Below are 13205 nucleotides of genomic sequence, written 5' to 3'. Positions count from 1 at the left end.
AGAATCCTTTGAATTTGCTAAATTTGCTGTTTTTTTGTGACTTGTAAAATGTGTTTTTTTCTAACAGTTATTGTCTTTTGACTTTCTTGCTTTACTTAAAAACACTAATTACTTCTCTTTTTAAAAGTTGAATATTTTGCCCTAAAACACCAAGTCAGATTCTTCCAATGAGAAGATCTACCTATTCTTTTACTAAAATCTGCATTATTCTTTGCTGCAATGACTTCTTATACTCAACCTCCCCATGCATTACTTCCACATCTACTTATTTCAGCACCTTCTTCCTCCCCTGTACTCTAACATGCTGGAACCCATAAAAATCCTCCACAGACAACCCAGATGCATGATTTACAGTCAAAAATTCTATTATTAAACCTCACATCTCCCACCTTTCAGTGCCATTAGTGCTGCAGAAGAATCTGAGTCTATAATTATCTTTCCTATGCTCATACAAGTGCCCACAAGATTGTCAGAAGTAGTGGCCAAGAAGTGAACACTGATGCATTCATGATGTCGCTGTAATTACGGAACATTTAATCATATTACAGCTTTATTGTTATTTAGATTCTTGGAGCCATCAATCTAAATATGTATGAAATCTACCAGTTTTTCTTTAAGATTGTTACTTACAAACTCCCTCTTGATTCACTCTCATACAGAAGGAGTCATGTTTTACTCCTCCACCAAACACTTGGCATGCATTGAAGACTTAAATGCAGTTTCCCCATTTTAATTAAAAGACCATTATTAGTTGCTGCTCTAAAAGCCTCACCTCATATTCTAACTGCTTATGCCTGCACCACATTTAAATGATTTGGAGCGGAGGAAGCTGCCGTCCCATGTGTCAGACTCTCATAATCAATTGCATATCTTATAATTGCCCTGTATATCATCATTAATGTCCCTCGTTCTGCTCCCCAGTCAGTTTCTACCCGACACTGCGTGATGTTATTGATTTTTCTCACACTTTGCAACTATCTTCACCATGCACCCACCATTCTCTCCTTAAACCAGACACCCAGAAATCTGAATCTTTCACCTCTTTCAGTAGACTGTCTCTACTGTCCAGCTGCAGTCGAGGCAAAAACATTACAAGGCTGATTCTGCCACCCACAGGCCTGACGTGTGAAAAATATGCAGTCTGCTAAAACATGATGCCGCTGTTCGAGGAGGAGGAATAAGCAGCGGCAGAAGAAGGGATATTTTCAAGGCTGTTTGAGATAGCTCCCTTTTTCTTTTGCTTTGGTTTTCTCTTTAAGTTTGCTTACTTCTTGTTTTGTTTGACTAAATGTATGATATGCTTTATTACAGATGCAATTCTTGCATTCAAAAGTGCAGTCAAAATGAGCAGATATAATCAATTTAATGCAAATCTGAATTTATTCTTTTATAATATTATGTTATATCATCAGGCTCTCCTGAAGTGATAGTTTAATTTACAACAGGGCATTTCAGATTATGTCAAACTATGTATGTAAAACCCTAATTTGTGGGTAACTATGGCTGACAAGCAAATGTGGCATAGAAATGGCACAGTGTTTTATTTTGAAATGTAGATGTTAAGTTCCAGCTTCCCCCACCAACCGTATGCAATAATCAAAACCAGTGTGTGAAATCAAATCATCGGCTTCTATCTTACAGCCCAAAACGTTGCACAGCTGACATTTTGAAATGTCACAGAAAAGCTTGGGAGAAAATAATAAATTTATTAAATACGGCTGAATTGAATTTGGCTGCTGTTGGTTTTTATTGCTGTTGAGTTGTGCATGCTGGATCTCTGTGCATATAGCCATCATTTATGCTGGTTAGAAACATAAAAATTTGTCTGTCGCATGGGTTGAACATCTCTGGTGATGTGACATTTTAGTAATTGAAAAAGAAATGGTGAAAAATTTATGTTAAAGTTTGAATCTCGCTAATTAATTCCAGGACAATCAATTCAAAACTGATAGGCAAAAATATAATCATTAAAAAAAACATTTCTGCATGTGGTATGTAACATTTATCTCATAATTAAAGAAAAAAAGCAACTTTGAAGTTTGAAAACACAGTGAATAAAATGCATATACCATGTTGTATTGATCATAAGGAATTGTGAGACAAAGATTCCACACAACACAGAGAAGATATAGCTTTAGAAAATTCAATATTTACCTTTATAATAACAGAGTCTATTGTGATTTAATTACACTGCAAATGCATTTAAGCTTACTTCTTGTGTACGTATTATACTGACATTCAAAACACATATTTCAAGAGAAAGAGAAATTAGAGCTCATTTTTGGAAAACATAAGTGGAGTTCTCATTGAATTTACTTTATAATTGTAATAGTTGCCTGTATGGCAGATAATAAATGTTAAATCAATCTTTTCAGTGTTTTACATAGCTTCATTTTTCACCATTTCATGTCTTATTTGTCACATTCCTTTACAAGACACATCTTTTCATCTCCATCTATATCATAGCACCACTGTTACATAAGCTTGACACTGAATGTCAAAGCTGTGGGTGTTTGTGTGCTTGGACAGTCATGCTGGAATTTCCTTCTGGCTGTGTATTTGCTGCACAACATGATTCATATTGGTTTAAATTTAAAAAAAAAAAAGCCATTGCAGCTTATAAGAGCTGTATTCAGTTTCAATGTCAAGTGGCTTCCCGTCTCTGTATTTTATTTATGATTACTGATTATTTTGAATGTCAATGCTAACAGTGTTGGGTCTTATTGTGCTGCACCGGCCCCAGCTAGATGTTTGTTCCCAGGCAGGGAAATATTTAATTAAATTATCAGTTGCAGACGTGCCTTTTCTTGTCTTTGTCACATCTTGTTGTTCAATGACTCCCTGGAGAGTTTAGGATCTTAATGCAGCTTATTGATTTGTTGTCCTTTTCTTCTGCCACTTTTCTTTATTTCTGCATGTTGTAGAATAATCATGAGCTGTTATTGGACCTCATTTACAAAAAAAAAAATCATTAATTGTTGAAAAAAAGAATCTCAAAGTAAAATGATGACAAACATGTAAGATTTAAAAGTGTGCATCAGTAGCTATATTTATCTTTTGGTGTGACATTCAATTTTAGTGCAATATTTGCTGCATAATGATGTCCCCACAGAGTATGTACGTTTAAACCCTGTAGCTGTTTCCCAAAACAGAAAAAAAAAGAGAAAGAAAACAGCCCAGGCACATGTCAGCATCCTTATTTCGTTGGTGACCGTCGTTTCTACTACACTGAGCTTTGTGTGATGGAGGCGTGAGCAGCGACAAAGACAGCAGGAGGAAACAGTGGTGGTATGAGGGGCGTTTAGTGCCCGAGGGCCTGCAGAGAAGTGGAGGACTCATTGTCAGAATATTTATGGTGTTGAAGATATTTATTAGCACGTCACGCTCACATTGTTGTAGCAAATAGAAGAAGAAATGGGTCACCCTCCATTAGTGGTGTCTAACGTGCAAACAGAGTTGATCGTAATGCAAAGTTTGCGCCCTGCGGGGCAAACAAACAGGATGATAAAAGAATTCACTGACTGTCACTGTTTAGATCCATGATTGCGGAGCCTTCCAAACACTGCTTGCTTGGTTAATTTATGTCGTCCATTGGTGGAAGTCAGTGAAGGATTCTGTTAGTGTCATGACCGCTTTATGGAGGCACACTGATGTCATTTTGGAATGACCAGATCACATCCATTTCTTTTATAACTTTAGTTACAAACAACAGCTGCCCTTACAAAGTATGTGCAGTTGGGACTACTCCATTATAATATTGCACCTTAAACTTTGCTCATCGTGGTCTGCAGTGTAATATGAGCTGTCATCTCTCTGCAACTCAAGCTTGTTTAAACCTGCGCTAGACACCATAACATACACTATTGTTCAAAAGTTTGGAGTCACTTAGAAATGTCCTTATTTTTGAAAGAGTCAAGATAACATTAAATAAATCAGAAATCCAGTCTAGACATTGTTCATGTGGTAAATTACTTTTCTAGCTGGAAACGGCTGATTTTTAATGGAATATCTCCATAGGGGTACAGAGGAACATTTCCAGCAACCATCACTTCTGTGTTCTAATGTTACATTGTGTTAGCTAATGGTGTTGAGAGGCTAACTGATGATTAGAAAACTCTTGTGCAATTATGTTAGCACGTGAATAAAATTGTGAGTTTTCATGGAAAATATGAAATTGTCTGGGTGACCCCAAACTTTTGAACGGTAGTGTATGTGATATAACTGGGAAGTTATTATATTTGACATACTATGTATTGTGACATACTAAATCTATTTCTGATACTGTATAGTGGTAAAATGGATGTTGATGAAGATGTAGTAAGATGAATGCACTCTTTGAGACAGATGCACAAACCTGAAAACATTGCACACACGTTAATATGGACGACTAGATATACAACAACTGATTAATTGATTGCTCAGTGGATTGGAGGAAAATTAATGGGATGGGCAACTATTATGATACCATGAGGTAATCAATTATTAGGTAAAGTAATCGATATTTAATGGCTCTACATTGTCAGATGGTGGAGTTCATTGCTTTTCTTAGTCACCTGCTAACATTTGTATTGGGTGCACAGATCTCTGTGCTGTTATCAGTTTGGATCACGCCCATAATTATAGTTCAGGTTGTGGAAACTGCACTCAAGTAGGTCAGAATGTGCCTTATCATCCATTCTGATCATAGATAAACAGAGAGCAGAAATGCAGTGACGAGTCCCACCCCTTCCAATATATGATTGATTGGTTGAAAAGGAGATATGGTACGGCAGTGAAGTAAATGTCACTGATATGTTGATTAGAAACTTGTTTGTTACACACAAACATCTAGCTTAAAATGTTACCTTCAAAATGTTGTTGGATTCCCAAAACCGAAAAAAATCTATCTATCTATCTATCTTGTTGGATAGATAGATAGATAGATAGATAGATAGATAGATAGATAGATAGATAGATAGATAGATAGATAGATAGATAGATTCACCACCATTACATCTTGAGCCATCCGTCACCTGTCTGATCACTGGATGCAGGGTCATTTTAGTCAGCTTAGTGCTTCCTTTCGCTTTCTGTGTTTTACCGTTTTCTTTGTTTTGGACAGCAACAGCAACCTCTGAGCAGCAATCTATCACACCTTGGAGTTATGCTGAGGATTTGAATTAGGCAATTATGCTACGTTGTTTGTGGTGAAATATGCATTTTATTGACAGTGTTCATCTTCCTGCACGAACACAACTATTCCACCCGCCACTGTTTTGAAGGAACATCTTTCACTTAGCCCCGCCTACAACTGTGATTGGTTTAAATAAATATGAACACACCAGATCATTTTTCAGGGTGAGTGTTAGTATATTCTACAAATGGACTGGCAAAGCGAAACTATCCCTCACCTTGCTGTCTCAATGAGTCATCATCCACGTGATTCTAGTGCATCGATAAATAGCTGCTACTTAACAGTCAGTTACAACCAAAGAAGCCTTGTTGATGAGAGACAAAACATCTTGAAGAACCACAAAAGACGTCCATTTGCCTTCTACTGAAGCGCTTATGGTTACTGTTTATTAGCAGCTTTCCTGTGCAGCTGGATGGACAATAAATCTACTTTGCCCAAACAGTCCACATCATCCTCTTCATGTCGCTACGACTCAGTTTCATCACATTAATGCCAAAACTGCGCTGAAAATAGCTGCTGACACTCATTCGAGCTTTACGCAGACTCAATTCTTATTCTGATCCAAATCCTGCACAATCCGGATCCGGTAATTCCCTTTAAGACTCCCAATCTTCCTGAGTGGTGGGTGGCACTGATCGCCCCTCATACAGCACACTTCGCACGGTGAGGACTGTGACTCCATGTCTGTGTGAGGGAGGATGCTCAGAGCGAAGCCAGCCTCTCCAGACACCAGGATGAAGTAACAGTCTGCGCCTTGTTCTCTGCCCTGGATGCTACTGGGATGTATTTTGGAAGCGGGGTCGGGCAGCAGCGACCCACCAGCATCACCGCCACTGAGCCTGACATGAATGACAAGTAAAAGAGCTGCTTTTTTCTTTTCTTTCTTGAAGCAGCGCAGGAATGTGCACGGGGCTGCGCTCAGGCTCCTCACAGCGACATATTGGACCTTTTGGACCTACCTCGGTTTGTTTGTAAACAGCCAGCAGAGAAGAATTTAGAGAGTCCGACCAATTTATTTCTGATTTATTTTTTCTTATTTCGTCCTTTAATTTTTTCGCTGATATTTTTGAGTGGGAGTTGATTTGTTGGGAGTGTTTCTCTTTTGTGAAGACAAACTTCTACCATGGCACTGATTATGGAGCCTGTGAGCAAGTGGAGCTCCAGTCAAGTGGTTGACTGGATGAAAGGTAAGATTCAGGCGTCATGATTGCCTCATTTCTAACCCTAAACCTCGATGTTGCATTGAACATAGCCCTACACAGTTAAAAAAAAAAAAATGCGTTTCAACAGACTGACTCGAGATGCCAAAAGGGAACAAAACACCTGCTGAGCCTCGGGTTTTTGCCTCATCGCTCTGTGAAGGCTTTTAATTACAGCCCTAAATCATTCCATCGATTTTCTTTGCTTTCTTTCTTTTTTAAAAAAACAATCTAGAGACGACTTGTACCTCTCAGGCAGACATGGTCTCTCCGGAGCGTCGCACATTCAAATTGCTCCAAACGGTTTTAAAAGCTCTATTGTGTCCTGCGGTGGTCATTGTTAACGCGGGGCTGCCTCGGAGGCTGGGAAACACAGCGGAGGAGCTCCAGTAATTACACCCCAAATGATCAGCACCTCTCACTGGATCTGTGCTCAGGAAAACCAAAACAAGAAAAGGTTTAAGTTATCGATCGAGCTTCATGCGTCTGCACGGAGCTGGTGCACCATCAGAGCCATCTGTGCTGAAATGTTGATCCACAGATGCCCCAAGTCATTAAGAAGTCACAGCTGACTAAGAGGAGCATCATGTAAGACTGGCTTCAGTTTTAAATCCTGATAATGCACCCAAACATGGGCCCATCACACAGAGTGTATAAGCTCTGAGGTTTCGCTCAGACACAGGAGCACTTTACTGTGATTTTTCAGAAACATTCATAAGAATAAAAAGATCTAAATCTACAGATATAGCTCATCTTTGTTATAAAGCACTCTTAAAGCTTCTTGTAATTTAAACTGGACAGTAATTACTAAAGATCTGGATGTTAAAAATGCATTGTTACAATTCAATTTATCATTCACAAGCCTTGGAAGCTGTGTCTCCTTTGAGGAAACGTGTTGACCAATTCACTCTCCACAGATCTCTAAATGCTCCCAAACAGCTGTGGAGGATTTGCTGCCACATCCTATCAGGATACTTCCAGGGCACAGATTTTCTCATTAGCTATGCTGCTTTTTTGTGAGTGTCTGTTTGCATTACAAAGTTATTACCGCCAGCAAATGAGATAGAAATGTTAAAGTGAGTAGGAGGCTGTTATCTGCGTATTTGTCTTCTGACACGATGAGCGTTCCAGTGATGCTGTGTTGTTTTGCAGAGCCACGTGCTCACGTGTCAGGCCACAGCCCTTCAGATGAAACATACACATCCATGCATCTTTACTGCCTCAACACACACACATCGCACGCCATAATAATTCACAGCCTGTGGGTCTTTTCTGCTGGCTCAGACGTATTATGATAGCAAGGATCAGACCTCTCCCAGTATGAGTTGTGTATTACAGATTGTACCTGAATCTGCTGCTGACCTTTAAACAGGGTGTTTTGGTGGCTGTGGCCGCTCAGTGAGGAGATAAAATGCAAAGTGTGAAGCGTTGTGAGGCATGTACACGGACAAAGACGACGCAGGGGATGATAAGAAACAGAAACAGAGCGGCTGTAACAGTTCAAATGAGATCTAAGACGATGTGTAAATAAGCTGGTAGCACAAGTGAGAAATGCAAGTGGAGACTGGAAACGAGAGAGGACTCTTCAGTGTCCCACATCTGACAAGTGGAGCAGAGACGGTTCTTGTGCCCAGAGCCCCAGTAATGGTAATTTAAAGTGAGGGACAGAGTGGCACTGAGAGGAGCGGTGGAGGAGTGGGGGGTTTTATTCTTGCCTCACATCCATTCTCCACCCCACAGGACTGGCAGCGTTTTGTCGTTAGTATTCACAGGTTCCATTATTAGCAAACCGCTCCGTGATGTCACTGGAGGCCAAATAGGAGCACCCCGTGACCTTCCCACAGTCCCACTCGCCACCCCCTGTTAGGGTTTTGTGTGAGCTCCATTCCCAGCTGCGACAAAGCCGCTTTAAAGAAGAGATTCTCATCACAAAAGAGAGAAAGAATTCCAGCTTTGACTAAAAAATTTGTTCTTGACATACCAAGTGAATAGTTTCTGTTCAAACACATGTGATGTGTGCACTGTTGTTTTCTTTTTTCTCATTGTCTGGGTGTTTTGAGCCACAGACCTAATTCAGGCTTAGTATAATCTCTCCTCTTGACAGTGTTGCATTGAGATAATTCATGTTTTGTGAGTTATATCGGATTTATCTTTGCGCTCTTTCCCTGCGCACACACTGACTCCCCTGTTCTGTGACACACACACCCAGTGATCAATGACATGTCAGATTAACACATATCTATTATAACAAAGCTGACAGCCTTGAATGGCTCTCCTTCTTTACATTACCAGTGGATTATCTGGAATGGAGATCAGGATGTGTCAGAGCTGTGCTTTTAATTTCTCCTCAGCGTGCCCGATAATCTGGCCTGTACATGAAATAGACAGGAAAATTTGATGTCGCAAAGATTACTCGGTGCAATCAGTGAATTATGCTCCATCTAGAAGGGATTTTTATTATACGTTGCTCCTTTGGATGGAGGGCAAAAGCAAAATATGGAAGTTTTAATGGGGATCCACCAAACTTTAACAGTTTTTGAGCCACTCTTTAATGTAACTGTCCCATTTTAATCATAATAACAGCCCATTTATATAGAACCCATTAAAATAGCACCATATGCTGCTTTACAATGTCATTTAAATGTAAAAGCCTTTGGGTATTTTTTAAATCATGCTAATAAAGTCTGCAGACAGTTACTTTAGCTTGATGTCTCATGCTACTGTTTGGTTCCCGTCTTTTTTGGAAAGTATCCTGTCCTCCCTGCACTTATTTCTTTGTTTCATCTCGCAGTTTGGGGAGAATCCCTGCCAAAAAAACCCTGCTTTGTGGTTTCCATGGCAACGTGGGGGAATACTTCATTGACATAATGAGTCTCAATTAACTTGGTAAAGAGGCTGATTAGTTAAGCTCTTAAATGTTATGCAAAACCATGAAACTCCCTATGTTTCCTCTCCACCGTTTAGCTGCCAGCTCGACCCGATGTGAATACTTGATCAGGTTCAGCCTCAGCACTGAATCACATGTGGACGATCGGTTCAGAGACAAGATGAGGAGAGAGTTGTTAGCGTGTGTGAGAGAGAGAAATAAGCCCAGAGACGATGGAAAGAGGCCGGGGGTATAGAAAAAGCCACACAAAAGCTTCTCTTTCTGTCTCTAGTGGCAAAAGGATATCCAGTTACCTTGCAGAGCCCCTTATGTTGACATTCATTCATGCTATGTATGTAGAAAAAATATTATTTTCACAGCTTATTAATGCATTTGCATGATGTGAAAATCATTAAAACTAAAGTAAACAATATTCAAGACTCAAGAAAGCCTGATGCAGAAATTGTCAAATCAATTTTTTTTGTACAGAACTCGGCGTAACATCACCCAGCGTGTGTGATTTCAACTTCTTCACATCATTAGGCCACAGTACAGCTATTGAAAATGCAGTGTCCCTGAAGTAAACACTACCTTGTAATTTTTGTTGACTTCTGTGTCAAAGAGGGTTTAATTCAAGTCTGAATGGGAATTTCAAAGGATTTTTTTGTGATGCTGTTGTCTTCAGTAAAACTTGCACATTTTATATGTTCCCCCTGTGAGTATACTGTATTAATGCATTAGTTTACACAGATTTTAGTCATAAATGTCAGAAAATAAGGCGTAAAATGATACAGATAGGAGCTGCAGAATCAGTTTCCTCCATTAACAGTCTCTCCAAAAAACTTCACACCTGCTGCAGCGGTGAAATATGTAAAACAAGCTGAGCACACATACATCGCACTTTTTTACTTGAGAGTTTTTTTTCCCAGTTTGAAGCTGGAAAAAAAAATGCAGCTCAGGGCTGTTGACGAGGGGGAATGTATCAGATTTCTTGCCTGACACAGACTGTTTCACACTTGAACACAACAAAATACCACCTGTGCTCACACTTTACAGATCTACAGCACATATTCTGGCTAAGAAAGCGATCGTTACCATGCCGTTAGAGCATATTATGCAAACAGAGGTTTCACGAGAAAAATCCGGCACTGCCTGCAAACTAAACTGTCAAGTTGTCGAGCCGCACTGAAAGTTTCCCTGCTGTCCTGTGTGCTTCCCTCAGGCCTGGACGACTGCCTGCAGCAGTACATCAAAACCTTTGAGAAGGAGAAAGTAGGGGGGGACCAGCTGCTGCGTATCACCCACCAGGAGCTGGAGGATCTGGGAGTGTCTAGAATTGGACACCAGGAACTCATCCTGGAGGCTGTGGACTTACTCTGTGCTCTGGTGAGTCCAAGCTTCCCACGCCGTCTTCCCACTACTCTGTACTGCCACTTCAAAGAGTCATGGACCGCTGCTGTCGCATGAAGTTTCCACAGAACATTTGGTGCCTCCACAGCCAATAATTTAAGAAGTCGGTGGATAAATCAAGTCGGAAAGTAAATTGATTGTGATGTGTCAGCTGTATTTTTGCATAAAGTTATCGAGCATGAGTCTGTTATGTTCTGTTGCTTCAGGAATAATGTAGTGTGGACAGGTTTGCTTTAGGCCCCGGTGTTTAAACATCACAGCAAATCTACCACACTTAGTAATCTGACCAAAAACATCCTCTACAGGCAAATCTTACAACCGTCATTAGTGCTGACACGGATTACAGCCTCATCTTGGAGTGATTTCGGCTCTTACTCTCAGAGATACAAGTTTTGAGCATGTCAGCATGATCGACTGCTGTTTTGCTGATTTGGCTAATGTGCTGCCGATGGTATTTATTTGGCTTCTAACACCGACTCTACATGTTTGTGCGGTGACCTGTGTTAGCTTCTGATTCAGAACACAACAGTATATCCCCAGTGTGACACTCAGCAGCTCCTGAAAGAAGAATGGAACACAACTGGTTTAGAAAATCAGTTTGCAACTTGGGGATTGTGAGTCTGTTGAAATAAGTTAATATGAAATAAAATCACTGGGAGTAATAAATGCACCATAAGCCTATTGATTGTTCTCTTTTTGTGTTGGGTACAGAGCAGAGGAGCAGAGGAGGGAGCATTTTCCTTACATGTATTTTCCTCAAGTTAAAATTCTGTCAGTATTAGACACAGTATAGTACAACATTTATCAAACCCCTGCTGAGCAAACAGAACACACACTTTCAGAAATGTTACGTTTGCTTTATCTCCCCACGCTCCTAAATGGCTTTAAACCAAAAAAAAACACGATTTACTCGACTAATATTGTGTTTTATTCCTCCTGAGCCTTAGGCGACCTGCTCAAATTACTTTTGTGCGACAAATGTACCAAAATAAGAAATCCACACATTTGGGAAGCTACAACTAGGCGATATTAGGCATTTCTGCTCGAAAACGTGATCAAATGTCTAATTTCTTGGACATCTAATGTGTTGCATTTAACTGCCAACACCTACTGTGGCCATGCTGTCCATTTCAGAGAGGGGAAATTGGAAGTTAATTTGCAAGTTAAGGGAATGTGAATGTAAATCAAGCCCTCAGTTTTTGTATTTGTGCATTTGTGTGTCATCTACCTGCAGCTGAATCATTTCTCTAATTCCCTTTGTTCTCAGATCCCTAATTGACGTAAACATTGATGAAACATTGAAATCCAATTAGCTGCTCTGACACCAAATTCAATTAGACTGACAGAATATAAAAGGAGAAGGACGAGTGAGAAGTAGGACTGGAGATGGAGATGTGTTAACCCGACAGATACTGGATGGAGGTTTAGTGGACCGAGGTCACAGCTGCAATCTGAATCTAAAGTCCTCTCATCCCGCATGGCTGCGCAGGGGGGGCCTGCTTCAGCCCCAAAGCTTCTTACGTAACTGGGATTTTGTTTTAAGTCTCTCAGGCACTGCTGTATTAAATATGATTAGTGGCCCTCCTGCTGCGCTCCCCCCTCCCAAGAAACCGTGACATGATCGACGCCCGCAGGCCCGCTCGTGCTGCCGGCTGTACGGTTTAATGAGCGCTCAGCTATCCCTCGACATGCAAAGTGACAGCTGGTTTCTCGCGTGTCCGTCATATGTGCAGTGTTTCTGTTGTGCGACAAGGTGGGCCGGTCTGCCAGTGGCCCTCTCCTTCACAGAGCAGCATCAAGACAACAATTGTGTTCGGTTTCCGCGCTGGAGAAAATCTTGGAAGGCGTCACAGTCAGAACAAACACTGACAAACTGGTCAAACAGAGCGAATTTACTTTCCTCTCTCCCTGTAGAATTATGGGCTGGAGACTGAGAATCTGAAGACGCTCTCTCACAAGCTCAATGCGTCTGCCAAGAACCTGCAGAACTTCATCACGGGCCGGCGGCGCAGCGGCCACTACGACGGCCGAGCCACCCGCAAGCTGCCCAACGACTTCCTCACCTCTGTGGTGGACCTCATCGCCGCAGCCAAAAGCCTCCTGGCCTGGCTAGACAGGTGAGATTTGCAAAAAGATACACCTGTACTGAAATTATGTAAGTTAAAAGGCATGTGGTAACATTTGGAAACACATAAATACATCTCTATGTGCACATATTCATACATTCAGACACAGAAAAAGCATATTTTAGCCCTTGGGTTAGTCTTAGATAAGCACTTATGACAATGTTAATCGCATTTTCTATAACTTTTAACTTTTTATTTTCTGAAATTGGTTGAAAATAACCTGCAGCCAATCAAGTATATAAAAAACTGGCTTTTAAAAGGAATGAGACTCACTTGTTTTTCTGACATCATGCTCTGGATTATGTGTTTGGGGTGTTCTCGGATTTATTTATTTTTTACCTGAAGCAGACCAGTTTTTGCTTTTTTTGTGCATAATGTCTGTGACCAATCAGCTGACAAAAAGAAGATGAGCAAAGGCCTTATATAAGTCG

General features: G+C 40.6%; 1 protein-coding gene across 1 annotated transcript in view; it reads left to right on the top strand.

The window, feature by feature from the left end:
• The first annotated feature begins 5841 nt into the window (after positions 1–5841).
• Positions 5842–13205, top strand: part of LOC110947069 (connector enhancer of kinase suppressor of ras 2) — a 34684-nt gene continuing 27320 nt past the window's right edge. Inside the window, 3 exon segments of the mRNA XM_022188546.2 lie at positions 5842–6360; positions 10461–10624; positions 12563–12765. Of these exon segments, the coding sequence (XP_022044238.2) occupies positions 6297–6360; positions 10461–10624; positions 12563–12765 (431 nt within the window). The 5' untranslated portion in view covers positions 5842–6296.

Source organism: Acanthochromis polyacanthus, chromosome 17, assembly GCF_021347895.1.
Source record: "Acanthochromis polyacanthus isolate Apoly-LR-REF ecotype Palm Island chromosome 17, KAUST_Apoly_ChrSc, whole genome shotgun sequence".
NCBI classification, from domain to species: Eukaryota; Metazoa; Chordata; class Actinopteri; family Pomacentridae; genus Acanthochromis; species Acanthochromis polyacanthus.
The sequence above is the reverse complement of the archived record's forward strand: the minus strand, read 5'-3'. Positions and strand labels throughout refer to the sequence as shown.